The following is a 23,282-nucleotide window of genomic DNA, read 5'->3' as shown; positions in this document are numbered from 1 at the left end:
GGGCAACTGCTAGATAAAGCAACAAATTGATATTTTGTTAATTAAATCCTGTCAATTCTCTTACCCTCCAGTTTCGAATCCTCTTCAACCTACTAGGCGTTTTCTCCAATATTTGTAGAAACTCATGTGTTAGCTCTAAAAATAAAATTTAAATTTAAAGCTTAGACAATGTCTTTTGGATGTGAACTTCTCTCAAGTAGGCAGTATTTAAAAGTGGTCCTAAGAGTTCACCCTTTCATTGTGAACTTCCTGTTCAGTCTTTAGCACACACTGAAGCAGACATGACTCTGAACTGTTATTTCAAAGCTGAAGTAATTTAAAAAAGATCCCTCCCGGCATTTCACTTGCTTACATAAAAAATAAAACTCCTGGGGAGGATGGTGGGGGGACAATATTTAATGGAGAAAAGATCCATTAATGCGTCTTTAAAATTAGCAAGCAGAAGTTGGAAAAAAGCTATTGTTTGTACAGCACCAAATATATTTTTCCCAACATGCTTAATCATAAAGAATACCACTGTCACCACGTGGCCAGCACGATGGTAAGACATACTAAGCGAACACAGTCCCAGGCTTTGAAAGACAAGTAGAAAACAACCTACTTCTGCAGTATTCCTGCCAACAACACTCAACCCTAATGATGAGGAAGTATCAGACAAACAGAGAATCATTCTGGAAAGTCACTTATTATTCTTCAAACTGGGAGCTTGGAGATGACTACCTGGACATTTCAATTAGATACAAATAGAACTTACATCCTACACGAGAGAAAATGGGAAAATCCGAATACAGCCAGGTTTAATAAGCAGTGGTATACAAATGTTAATCTCCTAATCTTAAAATTTCAAGGTTAATTTTTTTTTCAAAAACAGTAACTCCACTCACACTGCCCAGCAATTAATGCTATAGCAGTAAATTACTCTGGTCAGAATTTTATATAATATCTTAAGTTTGGGAGTATAATGAAGTGACCACTGCTCCAAAATTGCAACATTCTGTTAAATAATAATTTTACCACCTAAAATCCATTATTAATGGTCAATGGCAAAATGTCAAGTGAGACAGGTTATCATTTGTATTAAAACCATGTCAAGTCAACTGACACTGTAGAGAGATGCTTGTTTGTCAAGCTGCTTTGTTATTGAGTATTCAGCGAAAAACATATTTTCACCCGGAGACAGAGATATAAGCAGATGTCTTGCTAAGTTCCTCAAACTTATTTGTGTGACCTTGGATCATATCTGCTACAGGAAAGTGGTTTAAGAAAACAAGTTTGGTAGTTACATGAACTTCTTTCTTTATTGATGTGACTTGTTTTTGCTTTGCCTATAAAAAGGAACTGTGGAATAAACTCCCTGCTGCAGTGTTTACTAGATAGTCCTCGCACGCTGATCATGTGTGTAGTGTGACTTCTTTATTTATCTCAATCCCCACCCCCCACTCAGGTACTGTTCGACCCTGCCAGTGGGCTCCGGCATGACACAAAGGGACCAAGTACAGAGACTGCACATTCACTGAGTTTTGGTGCAAATATCAAGTTTTCCTGTTACCTAGCCTAGGCAAATGTTAAGACTGACAGGAACTGGTAAGATAATGTCTCAGTGAAGAACACACAAAAATCAACTCAGTATCACTAGATACACAGCTATCTAAATGTTGTCACAGCATGACAACAAACCAAACTCAGCCTGTGAGTGGGTGAGGTATAGATCAGTGGTAAAGTACTTGCCCAGCACTTATGAGACTGAGTTCAATGTCCTGAACCCCAGACAATGATGACTGTATCACCAACAACACCCAAGATCAGTCTGTAAAAATTGTGCTAAAAAGCACCCAACAATAAAAATCTAAATGAGCCTTGAATTTACATGGAACTTCTTCAGTAATTTCAAGATGGTTTCCTGTCTGGCTCAGGGAGTATTTGAGCAAGTCCGGACAAAATAAAATCCAATGCTGAGACCTCCATTTCTTCCTCTGAAAACACAACTTTTCAAATGACTCCAACAAATACCCAGATGTGAAGATGTCTTGCCTGAAATTTCCTGCACAAATTTTGTCTGCACACAGACAAAAATTCAAGCTTTGTTTTTCCTTTCTTACATATCTTGTCTGTCAAATTTTATAACATTTCATTAATGTAAATAAATAAGCTACATGCATTATAGAGTATCAGGTCTACAGAGACCCCTATCTAATCTGTTATCTCTCTCTCTGAAAGACAGACTCGTGTAGTCTAGGCTGGCCTGAGAGTATGGCCTCAAACTGACTTTCTTAGCTCCATCTCCTAGGAGCTTAGATTTCTGCCAGCCTTCCCTATTAAGGTCTTTCTCTGTTACAGCTAATTGACAGATAGAATGAGACATAAACGGCTGTACATGTGTACACACCCACACTCACATGCAGAGACTTTTTTTTTTAACTATGCTAAGTCTAAGCCAGTGCTTGGGGAGCAGTTACTTAGGAAGTAAAAATAGCAGACACACTGCAGACACTTCAGGATAACTGCATCACACCAGAAACCATGCTACCATTCTAATTTATTGAACTTCAACTTCCAAATCAACAATGAACTTGAACCTATACAGAACAGAAATGAAAGAAGATACAGGTGGCTCTTATGTCAACAATAATAATAAAGGCAACTGTCCATAGGACCTAAAAGGCAGATAACTTTTACTAGATTGGCTGCTACGGTTAAACAGTGACACAGTAACCCGATTTTCCAAGGTATAGGACAAAGGAGGCAAATAAAAAGGCCCTAAGTGGTTTTTTTAGATTTGCTTTCCTCCAAATAAACCGGGAACAACAACAAACAATTTAAAAACAGCATGTTAATGCCAGTAACAAATATATGTGCGTGTGCAGCACATACATATCCCTCCATCCTCCCCACAAAGGGGAACGAATGAAAAGGGTTTTTGTTTTGCTTTTTTCAAGTAGGTTTTACAAGCGGGGCAGGCCGACTATCACAAATGAGGCAAGCATGGCCTAGAACCCACAATGGCGCGTTGCCTACCTAACCCACCGGCCGCTGCTCAGCCGGGCAGTGCACATGTCACAGCGGAAGAGCTCTGCTTACCATCCAGCAGCTCTAGGGTAACTGTAGGGTCCACATACTCCCACCAGTGCTTTCCATCCGTTGACACAGGGATCTCCCAATTGGACCATTTGCAAGCCAAATGAATGCACACACATGCTATCACTGTGGGTTTGTACTGAAGACAGAAGGTCGTGAGATGCAAACTGGTGTAGAGCAGATTTAAAAGTAGAGGGCCACAGAAATTCGAAATATGTAAAACAAAGAAAAACATTTGCCAGTAAGACAAAAGCAAACATAAAATCAGAAGCGTTTCTCTTTACATAATGATATTCTATTAAATTAAGAGCTAACACTACTGAACGCTTTAATAAAAAGTCTTTATAGGTCATAAACACTTCCCTCATTCTCACCCCTCCACAGTAGATCAATATTTTATTTACATTACTAATACTAATAAAATTGTTTTAAAGCCTAACAGAGTATAATATAAAGAAAAGAGTATATTTACAATAATCACCATATAAAAAGTATAACCTTTTAAACCATTTTTGTGGTAGTCTTGGTTCTTTTTTTTTTTTTAAACACTATGGCAAAAATGTAAAGACTTTATAAACCAAAGCAATTTTAATGTCACAATCAAAGATTAGACCATTTGATGTGGCTTGACAAAAAAAAAAAAAAAAAAAAAAAGAACCTTTGTAATTCAGAGCTTTTTAGTCCTCGCTCATGCACATTTCTCTGTCTCTTCCAGCAAAGTCTCAAAAATAACTTACCTTATGTCAAAATAAAGTAGGTTAATACTAATAAATACTATCTTTACTTCTCATCATGTACCAAAAATTGGGCAGGTGACATTTCATAGGCTAGCTTTTTTAACAAAGTTTTTTTTTTTTTTTTTTTTGAGACAGGGTCTCATGTAGCCCAGACTGGCCTCAAACTCACTATGTAGACAAGGACTCTGAAATTCTGATCTTCCTGTCTCTACGTCCCAGTGCTGGGATGCCAGACATGCCATCATGCCCAGCTGACTAACCAAAGTTCTACTATTCCAAAAAGCTAGTTTGGTTCCTGTTTCCACAGTGCCCACGTAACAATCTTTCAACCTTTAATATCAACCCAGAACAGAATTATACATTCACTTTAAAGCTTCCTTCAAACTATTCTTCTAGTTTAGAATAGATGAAACATTTACTAAATAGCCACAAACACACACTATATTTGTACTTTAAACAGAAAAGCAGGATTTTTAAAATAAAGACTGTATTTCTGCAAAACTAGGCACTGATAATAATTAACTACTTCTAATTTACTATTTGAAATATTATCTGGAACAAGTCCAAAATTACATAAATTTTACTTAAATTTTAGCAATGATTTCAAAAGACTGGATCAATGTAAAAATAAAAAGTCATTTAACTATAATTGTAAACTAGAAATAGCTTTATACTTACCAAGTTTCTAGGTTAAGTTTAGCTCTGTGTAATCTTTAGCTGCTATTCAGGCTACCAAGTTTAGACTTATGCACTCACAAATCGAGAATATGCCACCAGAAAGCACCACTACACTTCACAGTGTGCATTTAACCCCTCTGTGCCCAAAGTCCCTTGTACAATACACCGCAAAGCAACCAGGAAGGTACCACCACAGTAGATGGTCCAGTCTCCTGTTGCAACAAGGGCAAGAGACACGTTGAGGGGGCCCTGCATTAAAGGAAGCTATAGTGTGCTACAACAGTGCAACAAAGAGGGTCAGGATAACAACCTGTTGGTAGCCATGAAATAGGATGTCTGTGCCAAATCCTTGCTTGCTGTAAGAAAAGAAAGAAGAACGAAGACAGTATCATCAGCTTCAACATGTAAATACCACAAAACTCTCAATACAACAAAACATCAAAGATTTGTACACAAAAAGTAAATTTTACTTACTACTTACAAATATCACAAGAGCGCCATCATTCTCTATACTACTGAAAATCTTCAACAACATTCACTCAAATGTTTCTTGCTATCCCCCATAGATCTGAGAAACAAGCCGATTTGCTTTTAGCTAGCCAGTTACAAGGGCTAAACTTGTTACTAAGTTAAGCATCTAGTCAGCTAAAAGTTGAAATAAAGCATTCTCCTGGATTTAAAAAAACAAAAACAAAAAACAAAAAGAGGAAGAAGAAAAAGATTTTTGAAGTCTAATACAAAATACAAAGAGTTGTCTGCCACTAAATCCTGTCATCATATTTAGGTTGGCTTAAATATTTCCTTCAAAATGGAACAAAACCCCCACCCCAAATTTAAGAGCACAAATCTCAGTTCTTTATCATGTTATCACATAAACAGAATATAGGAAGCCCACTGTACTTGTTTTTAACTTATAAACGCCAATTAGAGCTTAATACGTAGAAAGACGAATGTTCTGGGAGAATGCTTCCAACACAGGTCCCCAACAGGAAAGCAGTTTTAACTGGTTTCTTAAGACACCAACAATTTCCCTTCCCCTTCTTGTGCACAACACCTTCCCAGAGAGACCCCACCCTTCTGTTCAACACCACTGTTCACCTAGCCTGGCAGCCCCAGCCCCTCCCCCCCCCAAGCCCCCAGATCCTCCCTCCTGGTTCCACTCTTGGCACCTGTAATCCCTGCCGCCCCATGTGATCATCAAGGGAAGATTTAACAAAAAGGATTGGGTCTGGCAGAGCTGTGCTAAAGAAGACTGTCAGAGCACCAGAGGTCTTGGAGGCAGTGTGACTTAAGTATGGTATTCTTTCCTGGTGGGGAGGGAAGGAGAGATCAGAGTGAAAGGTCCCTGGTAAAATGACCACAGCCAATTCTGCAGCGAGGTAGCAGCGTCTCATCTGGAATGGGAGGTGAGGGCTTTACATGAGTCATATATACCCACCACCAAACAAACACGCACCCCACAAAATAATTAAAACACTCAACTGTGGTATGTTTCCTAAGGACTGTCTCTAAATTCAATAAACAGAAAGAGGGAAATGTGCTCTTGTTAGTTCAAAGTAGTTAAAGAGCAAAGGAAACAGACACTAAAAATGATGAAAGAAAATCTTCAGAGGAAGTGCAGTCACTTCAAAGTTGAGTCAAAGGATCTTGGTTATCTCTCATTCTCTAAAGGTTTAAGATACCAGATTTTAACAAAACAATATCAAATAATAAAAAACAAAAACCAAAAACCACAAAGCAACCTTTTGGGGAATGAAATATCAAATGTATAGTTTTTGCTAAGTTAGTTTAAAACTGCCTTTTATTATTCACTAAGGCAGTCCATATGCACCTTTGCTATCCACACTGATGTCTTTCGCTAGGCCCTGGCTACCTCGCAAAGGTTAGTTTACTCTTTCAAATTTTCAGTGAATCCAACCTACAAGCTTTTCTTCTTAACATCTACAACTAGTTGTTTCTGAGTCTGTACTGTACTCTAACTAGGGAAGAGACTGTGCTACGAAATATATCTGTATGATTGTGAAGAGTAAGAACCACAGTTAAACTATTGTGGTTTACAAAGTGACTCACTGGTAATATGTGATCCTAGAACTAAAACAAGTCTTAGAACTCTACTCTGAACAAACAAACAAGCAAACAAAACTTCCCTTTCAGCAAGGGTGGTGGTTACGAAGACTCTAGGCTTGCTTTCCAATGTTGCCATCAGCAAAATAAAATGCTATCTACATGTAAAATGAATTCAATGTAGAATGAGACAATCCAGACAAATACTAACATGAACACAGACACACATATGCACACACCACCACCATCACCCAATTATCCATTTTGTTTAAGAATCCTACAAATAAGAGACCAAAACTACCGGATTTTATTTTCAAAAAGAGAAAAAGCACAGGAGCCGCCCCTGGAGGCTGCAATGTGCCCATAACCAATCCAAATGGGACTTAGAGAAGCAATACTGGCAACCTGTGGGAAGGTTCTAGTGTCCCCAATAGACAGACACAAAGGGCTCTTGGTTAAATAAAGTGTAAGGAATATGATATGCTTTGTTAGTTTTCTCCATTACCACACAAAGCAACCAAATGCACTTGGAGACACAAAGACAGAAGTAACAAAGACAGACTGGCTAAGATACAGAACACTTTCAAAACGACATTTTCCCTTTTTAATAAAACCCAACAAAAGGCTGTAAGAATACACAATATCTGTACCAATCCTAGAGGAAAGAAAGCATCAACTTATCAACTTATCTTATTTATCCCAGGAGGTTGAGGGACCACTCACCTCTTACTAACTGGGTGCATTTCACTACATCTGTGTGTGGGTGTTCAATGGTGATCTCAAAACCTGAAATGAAAAGCACTTTTTTTCCCAACTACTTACCACTACAATACTTGCCTGAGCAATGCGGCTCACCATAAAAATCAAAAATGTTTAATACACTCTTCAGTGTTAAGAGAAATCCAAAGCCAGCATTAATGCTTCTCATTGCTGACATATTAACCTCCAGAAGAAACGGTAAGTACTTTCTCATTTCTCAACAGGAAAACAGACAATTATTTAAACAACAAGGACAACTTGATCTAAAACTTAAGATTTTAATTCAGCTGGGCTTATGTTCAAATCATCAAATAATTATTATCATGCTGCATTTATGTATTATCTTTTAACATTAAAAATCTGTCTCAGAAGATGTAAACAAACCTCTCATAAACCTCACAAACCTCTCATAAACAAACCTGCTGTCAACAGCAGCTCTCTTTATTTTACTGTTAATCAAAGGGTACAGCTACATCTAATGAAAATCATGTGGACACTGAGCTACACAGGCAGGCAGTTTCTAAAAATCTCTTCAAAAACTCAAGGAAAAAAACGTTAGAAAGTTTACAGCGAATATCCAGTCAGCTCTTACATGTGGCAGGATTTTTGCTCTTATTATTTAGTACCTTGAGAGCACTGAGTAAAGTTTAACCAGTGAGTCATCAGGTTTTATAAAGGTGTACTTTATTTATATTTTTCCTGTAATTAACTAGCCAAGTAACAGTTCAACTAAAAAGATGTTTTGTACTATACTTAAAATACTATGCATTCACTCTCCATGTGTAAGCATGTGTCTGTCATAGGCATGACATATCATTGTTTGTGGTACTGGGAATGGAACACATATCATTGTTTGTGGTACTGGGAATGGAACACGGCCTCAGGAGCACAGAAGTTAAGGTTGTGTCTGACTCTCATCTTCAGCTCCTATGTAATGCCTTCAAACCATAAAAAGAGGTTTGTGTTCCATGAGGTAACATCCTAATCTCAAATTAAAATGTCTGTAACTTTTCATAAATTCATGTAGATTTTGTAATTAGATAATAACATGACAAATAACTGGATTCATGGACAATAACACTCATTTCCATTTTGTAGCTTTTATTAAAACCTAGTTCACGTGTTTTAAATAAGCTACTTTCATAGTAAAAATATGGCAGCACACGCAGCTGTACTTGTATTTCGTTCTTTTTGAGACGGGGTCACTGTGTAGCCCCGACTGCCCGCCCGCTCAGAGAGCCACCCGTCTAAGCCTCCTGAGTGCTGAGTTTAAAAGAATGGACCACCACTTCTGCTTCTACTTATATTTCTCTCCAGTGTTTGAGAATGGAATAACAGGGAAATAAAAACAAAAGTTTGCTATACAAAGCAGTCTTTATTCCACATATGCAGGATGGAAGTATAACTGATAAGGAAACTGTCCCAATTTTACAAAGTGGTCAAAAGCCTGTAGATTTAAATTCTGATCTCCTAGGAGCTTGTACTTATCTGACCTCAACTTGCTGAGACTTGCTGGGTTCTTCTCTAAGGACACTTAACTTTAGATTAAGTCTGTAACATTCTTATGCCTCAGTTTGCTCATTAGCAAAGTTCCCTCAAATAATTACTACATCATGTTTAAAATAAAAGGACTGCAAAAAATATGTGTACATACCACCACCTCTGTACAAAGGACCATTTCACATCACTGTGCAACTCACAGTGACGTAGAGAGCTGTCACTGTAAAACCCGTCACACTGAGGCCATGGGCACCACTCAACTATGCTATGCCAAAAGAAATTTCAGAAAAATGGCTTCTTAGAACAAACAATACTATTTTATTCCAAAAGTAGTTTTAAAAAACTATCTTCAACAAGAAGTTATTCTAGATTTTTGTTTAGAATATTGCATTAGCGAACACAGAATGATATGAGCACATACCCAGTGTTTGTAGCATTATGGTTTCAAGTAAAACCAGTTCTTGAGTCTGCTGAAGATAAGCCTGCCAGATAAAAATGATATTAGATGTTTAGAATAAACACAACACTAAGACAGTCCTGGACTGTTTAACCTTATGAGGACTACAGAACAACAGCTGCTTGCAAGTATGAGGCAAAGAGTCAGTGTGGTGGTACACACTTTTAGCCCCAGCACTCGGGAGGCAGAGGTCAACAGATCTCTGTAAGTTTGAGGCAAGCCTGGTCTACACAGTGAGTTCCAGGACAGTCAGGGCTATTTGAGACTCGGTCTCAAAAAAATATTAAAAAGAACTATAAAGATAGAAAGCTGTAGCTGCCTATATATTTGCCCAACAAATATATAAGGCAAAAAAAAAAAAAAGGCAAGATGGAGCAGCCTGTTCGTGAGATACTTCTAAATGGAACCACTTTTAAATACAAATGCAAACAAAGCCAAGGAACACATACAACAGGGTACTAGGAGACAGGGTGGGGCAGGCACTACTGTTTCCAGCTACCAAGTAGAGGAGCACTAAGCCACGAAGGGCACTGGCTCAAACCTGCCCTGTCAAAGGAAACTTACCAACACAGGTCTGTTACTTCCCTAGAAAATGTAAGCCTTAAGTCCCTTGATCAATGCCATCCATTCTCCATAGAGTGACAAATTATCATAGAATAAATCCCCTAAAATCCAGGAACAAGTTTCCCTCTTACAAAGCTCTCAGAAGAAAGCACATCAAACTTCTCCTTCCACCCTGTCTCGGAACCCTAACAACCCAGGTAAGAAGGAAGCAATGTGTCACATAAAAGGCTGGGTGTGGTGCCTGTATCATTGGCAGGCTGAGGCAGAAAGACTGAGCCTGAGGCTAGCCTAGACTACATAGAGACAGACCCTGCTACATCTGCCTTAAATGCATATACATACACATGCATGCTCATTTTTCTGAAAATACACTAAGCCCAGAGTGAAGTCACCTTTAATGTCACCGAGCTGATTTTTAAAACATTAGAATGTGCACACTAGTATAAGTGAGTTTATTCTATTAACAGGAACTATGAGGACTATTGTTAAACAATTACAAGTTTCTTATTATTTAATGTACACATTAACATTTTGTTCATTTAAAAAGCAGCATCAATGCTGAAATGTATCAAACTTCTATCCAGAGCCTAAACTAAACGTAGGACTTTATCACTAAGTGGGTGAAGATTCCCAACTAAGTGACTTACCTATAATGCTAGAAAAATAACTGCAAAGGGCCACATTTGTAGCTCTTATTTTAGGATGTCACAGAACTTGAGAAGAGTACCTACTAGTCTAGAGTAAATTGGAGTTTCTCTAGTCCTTCCTCTGCTAACAGTTTCATTGCAGAGTTACTCAACTTCTGGTTTCATAGGACCTACCCTTTCCACTGTGGGTACACTGTGAGGATAAGTCACTGAATTCGCAAACATTTCAAAACAACTAAATCAAAGTAGGATTTAAAACCTTATACGATTCAGGATGCCATCCAAAGTCATGAAGCCTACACGAAGCCTTTCTGTCAGCAGCTTTTGGTTTCAAATTTATAAAACAAATGCCAACAACCCACCCCCCTGCTTTACATACATCACATTTTGTATCCAGCAGTGGCTCTAGGGGATGAAGACAAGCGTGTGCTACTTTGATAACATGTTCAAGCTTTCGAGCCTGTTCTTCCACTTTTGCAGCCAAAAACAATGCAGTAGGTGATATTATCTGCAGAAGAGATTTTTTTAAGTCGGTCATTTAAAAGCAAATACATTTTTGGAATAGTCTGTACTTCCGAGGATGGGCCAGGTTAAAAAAAGATGAATAGATTATTATAGCATGAAGTATATACACTGGGACTGAGGTAAAAATGTGAAAGGTCTCACACTGTTTGGTGCTGGGGATAGAATCAGATTTGTACATGCTTAAGCACAAACTTTGCCACTGAGCTGTGTAAGAACGGATCTAGCTCACTCTCACTTTTCTCTCCCTCCCCGAGACCAGTTCAGCAAGAGGGCACACTGCACATCAACTTTAGCAACATTGGTGTTAAAAAGTTCTCACAACTCAGTACAGGACCAGACAATATTCAAAGTTTTAAATAATTACCCACTGTGTTTATTTTTACAAATAAAACAAGGGGAAAGAAACAGATTTTGACCTAGGCAAAGGAAAAAAAACACAAAGTGATGCATAGCTTTAAGAAAGTTAAGACAGCAGGCCAAACAGAGCACACGCCTCTTTCCATTCAGCCCAGCATCAAATCCCCACATGTCTAGGAGTCACGTTATTTATAGGGCAGGAAGAGACTCTACATGGACAGAACACAAAAAGAATTCTGAAAATGAACAGGCCACCTAGAACCTTTATTTCACTACAGCTTAAAAAAAAAAAAAAAAAGAGAAACATAATAAAGACTAAGAGAGTAAACAGAGGCTTTTCTAAGAGGAGGTCTGGAAAGTAGCCCCGTCCAGGTATTGTGAGGGAAATACTGGGGTTCTAAGTACAGACAGCACTAACTACATGGGCACTGACTACGACGAGACAGGAATTTCAACAATTATCTATTCCCAGGGTCAGTAACAAATCAAGTAATCATTGACTCAAAGCCAAACATACTATACATTCAGATGTTCAAGAATCTGCACAAAGGAGCCGGAGAGGCCTCAGCGGTTCAATCACTTGCTATTCTTGCAGAGAACTCAAGTTCAATTCCCAGCACCCCACTGTGGCTCACAAACATTTGCGACTGCAGTCCCAGGGTTCTGACGCCCTTTCTAACCACTTAGGGCGCCAGGCATGCACACTGCTGCTCAGGCACACATGCAGGCAGAACACTCACACATGTAACATTTAGAACAAAATCCAAGAAAAAGTTTAAAAATATACACAAATATCTCCCACAGAGTGGTAATTTCCAAATGCAGGTACCTATTGTTCAAAGGGCAAAAGACCAGCTGGTCTGTTATCTGAGGGTCATTCATTACACAGAAATGACACCACAGGGAAGGTGGGGAAAGAGGCACAAATTTTATCACCAACAGATTTATTTATGTGTTTAATAGAAGAAGGTATCTGATAGAGGAAAGGAAAATCCTTCCCTGAAAACACGTGAGACTGATGAAATTCACACTGGACTATGGATCTAAAGGGGGCTTTTCCAGTTTAACTGCACTGGCACAGGAGTAAGTAGAGCAGATCCTACTGCCCCTGACTTCTGAGCAATAAGATTAAAGGGGTATGCTACCATATTGAACATGCTCAATATCCCCCAAAGGTCCATGTATTAAGGGCCTACGTTAGCACAACAGATTTTTAGGTCACTGGAGGGAAGACCCCAAGGGGACTGTGGCCTTTTCCTCCTGATCAGTGAGAAGTTTGCTGTGCCTTAGATGTGTTTCCTTTGCCAGAATTCTAAAGCAACGGCACCAGAAATATAAATCTTAAATCTTTTTACGGTAACAGAAAGACGATTAATACCTATTTACAGCCAAACTAATGTTATAACAGTAATACTAAAGAATTCCAAATTATCAATAGTGCTTCAAGCAAATGAGTCTGCATTCAGCTAAAACAGACTGAATCACTCATTTGAATTCCCTATCTTTCATTCAGTGTATCGGTGTTTGCCGAGTGTACAACATGGCTAACAATACCCAAAGGTACCAATATCAAATTCTAAGCACTACAGATGGCACTCTGAAAACCTGTAAGCCATCAACTATAGAAGAAATTCAAGAAGTCCTCAAGAAAACAAAGGTAAGCCGCTTTCCCACAGTCTCTCATTCACGACACTGCTCACAATCTAGTGAAACTAGCCCTCAATTGCTAACGCTATCAAAAGGAAAGCAATGGAGAGTGAAAAAAAGAAAGAAAGAAAGAAAGAAAGAGAGAAAAAGAAAAAGAAGACTTAAATTTCTCTCCTAACTACCGATGTTCTCCTCTTTGCCCAAAAGGCACTTATTAAAGTCTCTGCCAAACATTTCTCAGCTAACTTACACAATTCCCAGTCATGGCTCCCCACCCTCTTCTCTAGCAAGCAAGCCTCAGTATCAAAAAGCAAAACAAAAACAACCCCAAGCCATATAACTTCTAGGCTCTACAACCTTCCTCCTTAGAAGATAAGACAGTCTAAAATGAATTCCAAAGTGTTGCACTACTTTTAAAACATAAAGCATACAAGGCAGGGATTTCTGGGACCGAATCCTGTGGTTTGGTTACCCACACTTTCCCATGAAGTCTTTCTGGTCCCCACGAACAGCTTTAGTCTTGTCTTCTGCAGTCTAATACTATAAACACTCCTCCCAGTCAGTTCCTGGGAAGCCCAGGAACTCCACCCCACACCTCTATAACCTGAAAACAAACCTTTTTAGGCAGACACCTGGCAATAGCCATCTGAGGCTTTAAGTCCTTTCTGGGCAGTTGAAGAGAATTCCTGAGGTTTTGTGCAACATAAGCATTACTAGCAGCTCTGTTATGCTCAAGGATGAGTTTGAAAGCTGCCAACATTGTTTGGCACATGTAAACATGGTTTAAAGGCAAGAATCACAACATTATTGGAAAAGAACAGTTTGGTTTCTGCGACTGAACAGAAACAGATTCAGTTCATCGGGGAGAGGCACACACAGTATTTCAATGTTGTAATACCTGGTTCAAGAAATCATCTCAAATTACTCCAGCTAAAGGAAAGTTGATTGGTCACTTGCTCACTCATTCATTCAATCATTTGTTCATTCATTCGAGACAGGGTTTCACTACGTGGATTTGGCTGTCCTGGAATTCACTATGTAGACCAGGCTGGCCTTGAACTCAAGAACTCTGCCTGTTCCCCACTCTCGTTTTTGAATGAAAAATTCTCAAACCAAGACAAATTTTTACAGAAATGTTGACACACTAATACGGAGAATGAGAGTAAAGGTGATGAAGCCTACGGGAGCCAAGTAGTCAGACTGTTGTACTGTAATCCCAGCGGTTATCTGAGCAGCACAGGCAAATTATTCTGTGGCCCAGAAAACAATACCTGTTTACATAGCTGTGGTAAAAACAGAACCAATTCATAAATACATGGCACTTTGGGCAAATAGGAGTATGACTGAGATATTTTGTGATTTCAAACAACCTCATACTGTTAATTCTGATCTTAAATCTAAAAAAACCTTGTTTAAAATGTCCTTTCTTACTCATCTTCTCCCTTCAAGTTTGTACCATGACACACCTCCTTAATTGCTTCCAGCCTGACACCCCTTCTTTCTGTGCTGCTATATCTCTCAAAAATTTGGCATGGTGTGAGCCTTCACTTTCTAAGCACTTATCCACTCTGAACAATCCTCCCACAGGATCTTTATGAAGATGTACTGCTGTTCAGATGAATTAATTTCTGATTATGGAATTCCTGATTCAAACAATTTCAGAAGTTAAACAGTAAATAAATACTTTTGTGGACCTCCAGATGCCTCAGTGTGCCTGGAGGTCAAAAGAGAACACCAGGTCCCCTGGAACTGGAATAACAGGTTGTTGTGAGGTATACTCTGGGTTCTGGGAACTGAAGCTGGGTCTCCTGGAAGAACAGCCAGTGTTCTCACACTGCTCAGCCATCTCTTCAGTGTTGTGTGGTTTTGCTCATTAACTGTGAACTGGTGGGAGTTGTGTCTGTCATAATGAGACAACTATGAAATGCTACCTAGCCTTCAACATATAAGTTGACGTTTTTTCATTTTTCTTAGAAACTGATCCTTAGTGTTGAAATAATCCTCACTAGAAAGCTTTTTCAGATGGCAGATTGTATAACACATTCAATATATTGCTTATAGTACTCAGTCTATAAACACCAGTTCTTATTTTCTGTATTACTTTTCAACATATTGAATAGTGACTTTTAGCCTTCTAAACCAATGTTAATTTTCTTGTGTGACAGCATTGTGTGCCTAAGTATCTGAATGAGAAAACAACCAAGATGCTAGATTGAGTCACTGATGCTCTGTGGTCCTCTGTCAAAGCTGGACTCTGACAGTCCACGTGGAGGATCTGAGGCAGGTGGACCCAGCACTGACAATTTGGGGCCAGTCAGACTGTTGACTGATGTCTCTCTCATTTGGGCTCAGTAAGTGACTGACGTGCTTTATACCTAGATTCAAACACCTTTTAAATCTGAAAACTGCAAGAGGCAGCCAGTAACAATAGTTGATTAAAGGACAGGAAAGGGGGCGCGGGGGGGGGGTGTGTGGGGTGGGAGGGGAGACAGACAGGGCTTTCTCCCTTCGGCTCTGGACAGGCTGTTCTGCCACTGACAGAAAAACTTCAACTGACCACTTTCCCCTCTCCTCCCAAGCCCCCAGGCAGGGCTGTGAGGGGAATAAGAAATAAGAAAGACAGAAAATAGACCACTCTCACACACAAACACTCAATGGAGGTGAATGCCCCCAACAACCTTGTCCTGGTCACAACCCTTATACCCTGGGGAAAAACTCTCTACATCAAAGAATTACCTCACAAGTCAAAAGGATTTATCACAGAGACAGACAAAACTGGAGGGCTTTTTACTTGTTTTTGTACTAAACAAAATTAATGATCCTAGATTAGGCAAGGATTTTTTGTAATGTGGCACCAATATGGCATTAATACAAGCACAAAAACAAAAAATAATAAACAGGATGTGTTTATTGTCAAGAAAGCGAAAAGCACAACACACATAGAACATTTACATTACGTTATGCACATGCATGCACACACAAACCCCAGGTGCTTGTAATGCAGTTACTGGAACCCTCAAACAGCATGTATGGGAAGGTTAAAATGGTGTGACCACTCACTTTAACAGTTTGGCAGTTCCTTGAAATGTGCTTCGAAAAGCCACCCAAAACACTGAAGTTTAGAATTAACACACAATCCAGAACTTCCACTAAAAACCCAACACACTTGAGTGCAGCACTGCTCAGAGAGCTGGCAAGCAGAACCAACCAACCGAATGCCCACTGACGGACAGATGAGTGGACAGATGAGCGCAGGCGCGTGACAGATGAACATTCAGCAGTGAGAAGGAACGGAGTCCCAACAGTGCTGCATCAGAGACAGATCTTTAAAAAGTTATCAATCTTATTCATAATTCCATTACTATAAAATACGCAAACTTACGGAGACAAGTTACTTTCAGCACTTACTGGATCTGCAGAGGGAAGGGGCTGGTGAACACACTTCCTAGGGGGCAGTTTCTTTTGACTGGGAAGAAAATATTGTAAACTGCAATTGCTGTGACAGTGGTATAGGACACAGTTTGGATTATGGGCTCTTAATGGATGAACTCTATGGTCTGTGAATTACCTCTCAAGAAGGGCACTTTTAAAAGCAGCTAATGTTAGCTGGGCATGATAGTGCATGCCTTTACTCCCATCCCTGAAGAAAGAGAGGGAGGTAGATCTGAGAGTTCAAGACTAGCTTGGTTTACACAGTGGGTTACAGGCCACCCAGAGCTATAGGACTGTCATAAAAAAATAAATACAGAAGCAACTAATGCTAAAGATAATCCAGCCTCTCCGAATTCTTGAATATATTCAATTTCCCCCAAATCTTCACAGGTTCTTCTCCCTGCCATGAATTGCCATCATTTTTCACTTTCTTCAGATTTACGCAGCAAACAATAAACTTTCTCATTTTAAATACTTCTACAGCAGCTCTGTTTTACCTTTAGTTTTAGTGCAAAATGTGTGTCTATACCAAATTGCTAGAGCTGAGTGCCAGTGGATTTTTTTGATTGATATACCAATATCTATAGCCTAAAGCAGACTTGTTAAATAGAAAAACTCAGCCACAAATAATAAAAACTTGGAAATCACTTAAATCAATAAAAAGTGTGTCAAATGTGGTAAGTTTATATCTCTATCATATTAGAGCTCTAAAATATAAATTTTACAGTGACATTGAGATGTTACTATTTCAACATGATAAAACACAGGCCTATTGAAACAAAAGTTTGTTTAGCAGGGATTATCGCATACTGCTTGAGTTCTGAAATTAAGCACAGCCTCCTAGTGCAATCACCACATCTCACGTGTTTCGCAGCCACTTCTGTTTAGTGCCTACCACAACCCCCGGCTACCATCTAGGAAGATACAACATCTGCCAGCACAAACCACTTGCTGCTTGCCACTTCACACAGACTCTAAAAAGCTAACCTGTAGGTAATTTTTTTCTCCCACTAGGTTATATCCTTAAGGGACAGTACTATTTGTCTTCTGTGTTTAAGAAAGTGGCAAATTCCATCTTTGTCTCACTGCTATGAACTCACCCTGAAGAACACTGGTCTTGGTGTCATATAAATGAATACCCTGTTACTAAGCACTAGTGCCCAGCTTTGCATTTATTACCAGCATGCTCTGTATAATAACTTCATATTTAAAACATTAACAATGAACAAGTAATGCCACACCCTTCGGAGAAAACTCCAGATTCCCCCCTAAACATGGCCATACTGCACCAGCTTTACAACTAGGACCTAAAGTGTTAAAAGTCAGATTAATGCCTCCATATAATGTTTGTTGTTAATGCCAAGTCATCCTCCTTTTCTAAAACATGTTACACATTTATAATAAGGTAACAATCTAATTGGATTTTCACTTAGAAAACAATTTTAATCACTTACCATTAAAAATCTAACTCTAAAGTTTTCCTGAAAGTCAGTGTAAAGAGGGCTTTTTTTTTTTTTGTCCTCTTGCTCTTCTCCATAAGACACCAGGACCCTTACTAGAGCCTTCATTTTATGATATCAAGCCACCAGAACTGTGTGCCTATTATTTCTGTAAATCATAATCATCTGGTCTCAAGTACTCTGCTATAGCTATTTTATACAAAACACTAAAAATGAGTTTGTAGATGGGATGCTGCTCAAAAGAAAAGGTGTGTACAATTCATGAGGTTCTGGGTTCAATTTCTAGCACACCCCCACCAAGAATAACTTAATTCCAGGACAATGTCCTAGGCCATCATGAAAACGTGGTGTAAGAACTACACCCTCTGTACTTCAGGCACTGTACACCATTAGCCAACAGCCCTATATCTGGGCAGAGAAGAGGACCCTATTTTAAAGATACAAAGCTTTGGGGGAAATATCTGAGTTTGAGGCCAGCCTGATGTACAAAGCGAGTCCAGGACAGTCAAGGCTACACAGAGAAACGCTGTCTCAAAAAAGTGCATGTCTACAATCCTACCATTAGGGAGGTAGGCTAAGTGTGAGCCAGGCTACATAAGAGACCCACTGTCAAAAGGATCCACACACACCAAAGGCACTCCTAAAGGATTTATACCATTTAAAAAATTTAAAGGATAGCCTGCTGTAGTGAGTGTAATTATCATAGTCTTGAGAATACTATCAAAGGGACAAAAATCCTTTCACGACTTACTTGAAAAGTGTACCAAGTCCCACAGAATAACAACAAACTAGCAAAAACAGAGAAGTCCTATAAATACTTATAATTAAACCACATAACAAGGCATACTGGGAAAACCCCCAATACAAATGCAGAGAAGGACACTCTGCAAGATACAATGCCCAGCATTTGTATTCAAGAAAACAAAGGAGGGACACGGAATGCAACAGGTCTCATTACAGGAGAACCTCAACACAGCTGACAGGTGTTCACCGGAAATGCAGGCAGTCTTGCTGGTGAAGAGGGCCCCACTGCAAGCTTAGGAGTGAGGCTTTGAGACTGACTCCTTTGCCCTCCGGGAAATCTGCACCTAGAGACTTCTGGGAGGCAAGGCACAATTGGCTTGGAGAAGGCCAAGAGCAGAATAAGCAATGAAGGAGGAGCCAACACACTTGACTCTAAGAAAATGAAAGCGCTGTAAAAGGAGAAAAGCACCCTGCAGCACATATTCTCACTAACATGCAGGAAAGCTGAGCCCCACAACAGTGAGTAATCAGAGCGCTTAGCTCATGTAAAGCCACCATAAGCTTGGAAAACCGTGCCAACACAGATCACAATGAAAATAACTACTAAAAAAATGGTGCAGGACACCCACACGGTAAGAATGAACTTGGAATCTTATCTCACACTGTAAGACATTTAATAAGCTTAGGAACTACAACTATAAATTTTTGGATGAAAACAAGAAAAATTTTAGAACACCAGATGTCACAATTGTAACTTTTGTGTGCCTAAAAGAAAAAACCCAAACCACAACAACAAAAAAACAAAACCAAACCAACAAACCAGCATGGCATGGTGTCCTATGCCCTCCTCTCCCTAATAAAAAACACACTGGGGTTTCTGTTTAGCCCTGGCTGTCTTGGAACCAGCTCTATAGACCAGAGTCTCACACTCCATGTTTGGCTTCACACTCAGAAATGACCTGTCTCTGCCTCTAGAGTGAGCCACTAGGTGTCTTTTAATCCCAGCATTCTGAAGGCAATTCAATCTCTAAATTGAGCTCAGACTGGTCTACAGTGAGTTCTGCTCAAAACAGGAAAACCCACAGGAAGAAGTGTTAAGGGACAATCTTGTGGACCATCCAGATGCTAATTCATGTGCCCAGAGATCTGGTTGCAGTCAGCATGTGGGCACTTTCATTTCTATGAAGAATCTCCGGTCTCACTGTTGTGTAAAATTTGTTCTCCGTCTCTCCGTCTTCTCTGATTGGTTAATAAAGAGCTGATCAGCCAATAGCTGGGCAAGAGAGAAGAGGCAAGACTTCCTTGCCAGGCGTGATGGTGCATGTCTGTAATCCCAGCACTCAGAGAGGCAGAGACAGACGGATCTCTGTGAGTTTGAGGCCAACCTGGTCTACAAAGTCTAAGACAGCCAAGGCTACACAGAGAAACCCTGTCTCAAAAAACCAAATGAAAGAAAAGGGGAAAAAAAAAAAGGAATGTCTCTGTGTCATTATTTAGGTGCTAGAATAGATCTGGCAATAGGAAAAGGCCCTACTTACACTGTATTTCTACAAAGACGCAAACCGCATAACAAAAACCAACACCCATAACAATCATAAAAACCAGTAATTCAAGATGCCAAGATGAGAAGAAACATTTCTCCAACAAGCACTGGAAAAGATGCTCGGCTCAAGGAAATGCCATTCAAAACAACTGGATGGTAACACACCAGGATGGTAGAAGCAGTGCTGGCAAGGGGCATGGAAACTGAAAACGTTGTACACTTGATCACAAAAATGCAAACAGCACAGCTGCTGTACAAAGTGATGGGGTAAGCTGCTCAAACATGCAAGTAGACACAGGCAGAAGCACCGTGGGTTTGCCTGGGCTGCAGAGTGAGTTTCAGGCAGGCCTTGGCTAGGTAGTAAGACCTTGCTTAAAACAAAACAGGAAAAAAATAAAACAACAAACAAGGGCTGGAGCGATGGATCAGTGGTTAAAAGCACTGGTTGTTCTTCCAGAGGACCCAGGATCAATTCCTAGCACCCACATGACAGCTCACAACTGTCTGTAACCCCAGTTCCAGGGGATCTGACACCTTCACATGCCAGGAGCCAAAGCTATCTACGGAAGCCAAAGCCAAAGCTATCTAGTGAAGACTAAGCTATCTACTGAAGCCTAAGTCAATTAGTGAGTCTAATTAGTGAGTCTAATCTAGTGGAGACAAAAGGTGTTTGCTAGGCCAAAGCCAAATAGTGAGCAAAGGTCATTTGGTGGAGACCTAAAGCTATTTAGTGAAAGTTATCTAGGACCCTAACTCATGGGTGAGAGACTGAGGACATCCGTTTGTTAGAGCATCCGTGAGAAAACATCCCTAAGTTATCTTGCAGGCACCCTATTTAACATATGAAAGCACTCTTCCTGTCTCCTGCAGCAGCTAATTACCTTCCCCCTTTTTTGCCTTCTCCCTATATAAGTTGGGTAAAAATTTCTAATAAACGGAAGCCTTGATCAAACAAACAGACTTGGCTTCCTTCCTTGCGCTTCTCGTCCCCTCCCATTCCTTCCACTCTCCTCCCTTTGGAACCCCGTTGAAGCGCCCGCTGGTCGGGGCCATATTCACAGACATGTATATAGACAAAACACCAACGTACATAGAATATAAATAAATAATTTAGAACAACAAAAAAAAACACAACCCCTCCCCACAAGCCCCCCTTTCCTATATTAAAACTGCAATTCTCTTTTTGGCAATATGCAGAAGAATTTAAAACAAAATCTTGACTGACTTCTTGTGACCCTTGTAGGTGAAAGGTAGCAACAACTCAAGTATACACTGACAGATAAACCGATAAACTTACAAGAGAAGAGAATAAATTATTCAGACCTTCATGGGAGGTTTGACATATGCTAAGACGTGAACTGAACAAGCATTATGCTTAGTGAAAAGAAAGCTGTACATAAATGGATGAATGCTGTATGGTTCCACTCTGTCAGAGTGAGCAGCAGCCTGGCAATGAGGGAGGAGGTAGGGGAAACTTCAGTTAGAAACAAACAACAAAACAGTACAACACACAACCTCAACCAAGAAGAAAACAGAATGATGGCTGCCACAGGCCTGGGCAGCTGTTAGTGTCAACCTTTCAAAATTTGAGGGAATGAAGCGAGGTTCTGAAGATGAATCAGGAAACAGCTGCAATGTATACACACGAATATGCACAAAATGCCTATTCACATTTTACCACAAAAATCAAACTGCAACCTATTTCCTGTCATGGTATGAATCTGAAATGTTCCTTTGGGCTCCTTGTTAAGCCTGCTACTAACTGCTCCTGGTGCTTCAGGTGGAAGGAGGTCCCGCTGGTTCAACTGTAAAGGCTCTCCGGAGCCTTCAGCTCTCACCAACCCTCTTGCTTTGCACCTTACAATGATGTCAACAGTATTCCTCCAGCTCTGGCCTTGTAAACTGGCCTGCCCTACTTCTGTGGACCATCCGCTCTGAAATGGTGAGTCAAAACAAATCTTTCCTTCCTTTAGTTGTTTCTGCCAGGTTCTGCAGTCACAATGTGGAGTAACTACTAACAAATACTTAAAGAATGTGAGCTGGAGGGGAAGTATGAACTGAGAAGGCACCATCTGAGTATAACTACCAGTATCAAGGTATGCTATGGTACAATCATGGGTTATGAACACTTCAGTGGCTTAGAGAGAAACACATTAATAAAAACGAATCTGGACAACTCACTAAATGAGCCTGCTGCTTCAAGAGAAAACTACAGCAGAGATAACAGACACTCTCTAATTGCTCGTCACAGGACGGTTAAGAAGTACACACATGCTGCTCCCACTCCTAGTGAGGCCTCACAGCACATAGCGACGGATAACAATTAAAGAAAAAGCAAAAGTTAAGCCACCAGCCTTGAACTTCCACAAGCACAGAAGCAAGCACAGGCACCACGGCAAGGCTTGTTAAGGCGGAAGATGCCTTCCCACAAACTAATTACATAAGTCAGGGTACGGCCCAGGGAAGCTTACTTTCTAAAAAGCCAGCTGCTGATACTGGTGCAGGCAGTTAATGAATCACCCTTCCCTTCCGACACAATGCCTTTCTCAGTTCTCTAGTGGGAAATTTCAAGGATGCAGAGGCCCCAGTAACACAGATAGGGAATCCACACTGGAATTCAGACTTGTTTTGGTCATTGCAGCTGTGTGACTCCAGAAAAGGAATTTAACCGGATTCCTACCTTCCTCATTTGCATGAAACAACCTCAAACAACTGTTTAGGAGCAAACAACAAGAAAGCTAAGAATGAAAGTAAGTCCCTCTTCAGGCCAGCTGTGTCGGGCACACCTCTAATCCCAGCAGAGGCAGGCAGATCTCTGAGGCAGTCTACAAAGTTCCAAAACCAGGGATACACAGGGAAATCCTGTCTCAACAGAAAAAAAAAAAATATTTCATGAACTCATTGCATAAACCTAAGCAGAAGATAATGAAAACAAAATTAAACTTTGATATATCTGATTAACAAATTCACAATAAAAAATTAAAAGACAACGTAAAATACCTTACTAACAAGATTTGAGAAATGTAGAGCAAGCTCAAATGAGCTAAGTAACATATCAGTAGTTCACTGTTAATACTAAATTTAAGCTTAAAG

At 39.9% G+C, this 23,282-nt stretch overlaps 1 protein-coding gene across 6 annotated transcripts in view; it reads right to left on the bottom strand.

Annotated features, from left to right (window-relative positions):
• Ccnt2 (cyclin T2) overlaps window positions 1–23,282 on the bottom strand; it is a 34,739-nt gene that overhangs the window by 6,281 nt on the left and 5,176 nt on the right. For 2 of the 6 annotated variants that reach the window (XM_055602067.1, XM_055602075.1), the window contains exons 3-8: window positions 10,861–10,989; window positions 9,235–9,295; window positions 7,278–7,340; window positions 4,801–4,846; window positions 3,079–3,242; window positions 65–135 (exon numbers count right to left, since the gene is read on the bottom strand). In XM_055602067.1, coding sequence (XP_055458042.1) covers window positions 65–135; window positions 3,079–3,242; window positions 4,801–4,846; window positions 7,278–7,340; window positions 9,235–9,295; window positions 10,861–10,989 — 534 coding nt within the window. Of the gene's footprint in view, window positions 1–64; window positions 136–3,078; window positions 3,243–4,490; window positions 4,847–4,964; window positions 5,578–7,277; window positions 7,341–8,967; window positions 9,076–9,234; window positions 9,296–10,860; window positions 10,990–23,282 lie in introns of those variants that run through there. The other 4 variants (XM_055602084.1, XR_008719515.1, XM_055602105.1 and 1 more) reach the window with 4 other exon arrangements.

Source organism: Psammomys obesus, unplaced genomic scaffold (assembly GCF_907164565.1).
Source record: "Psammomys obesus unplaced genomic scaffold, mPsaObe1.curated_primary_1811, whole genome shotgun sequence".
NCBI classification, from domain to species: domain Eukaryota; kingdom Metazoa; phylum Chordata; class Mammalia; order Rodentia; family Muridae; genus Psammomys; species Psammomys obesus.
The sequence above is the reverse complement of the archived record's forward strand: the minus strand, read 5'-3'. Positions and strand labels throughout refer to the sequence as shown.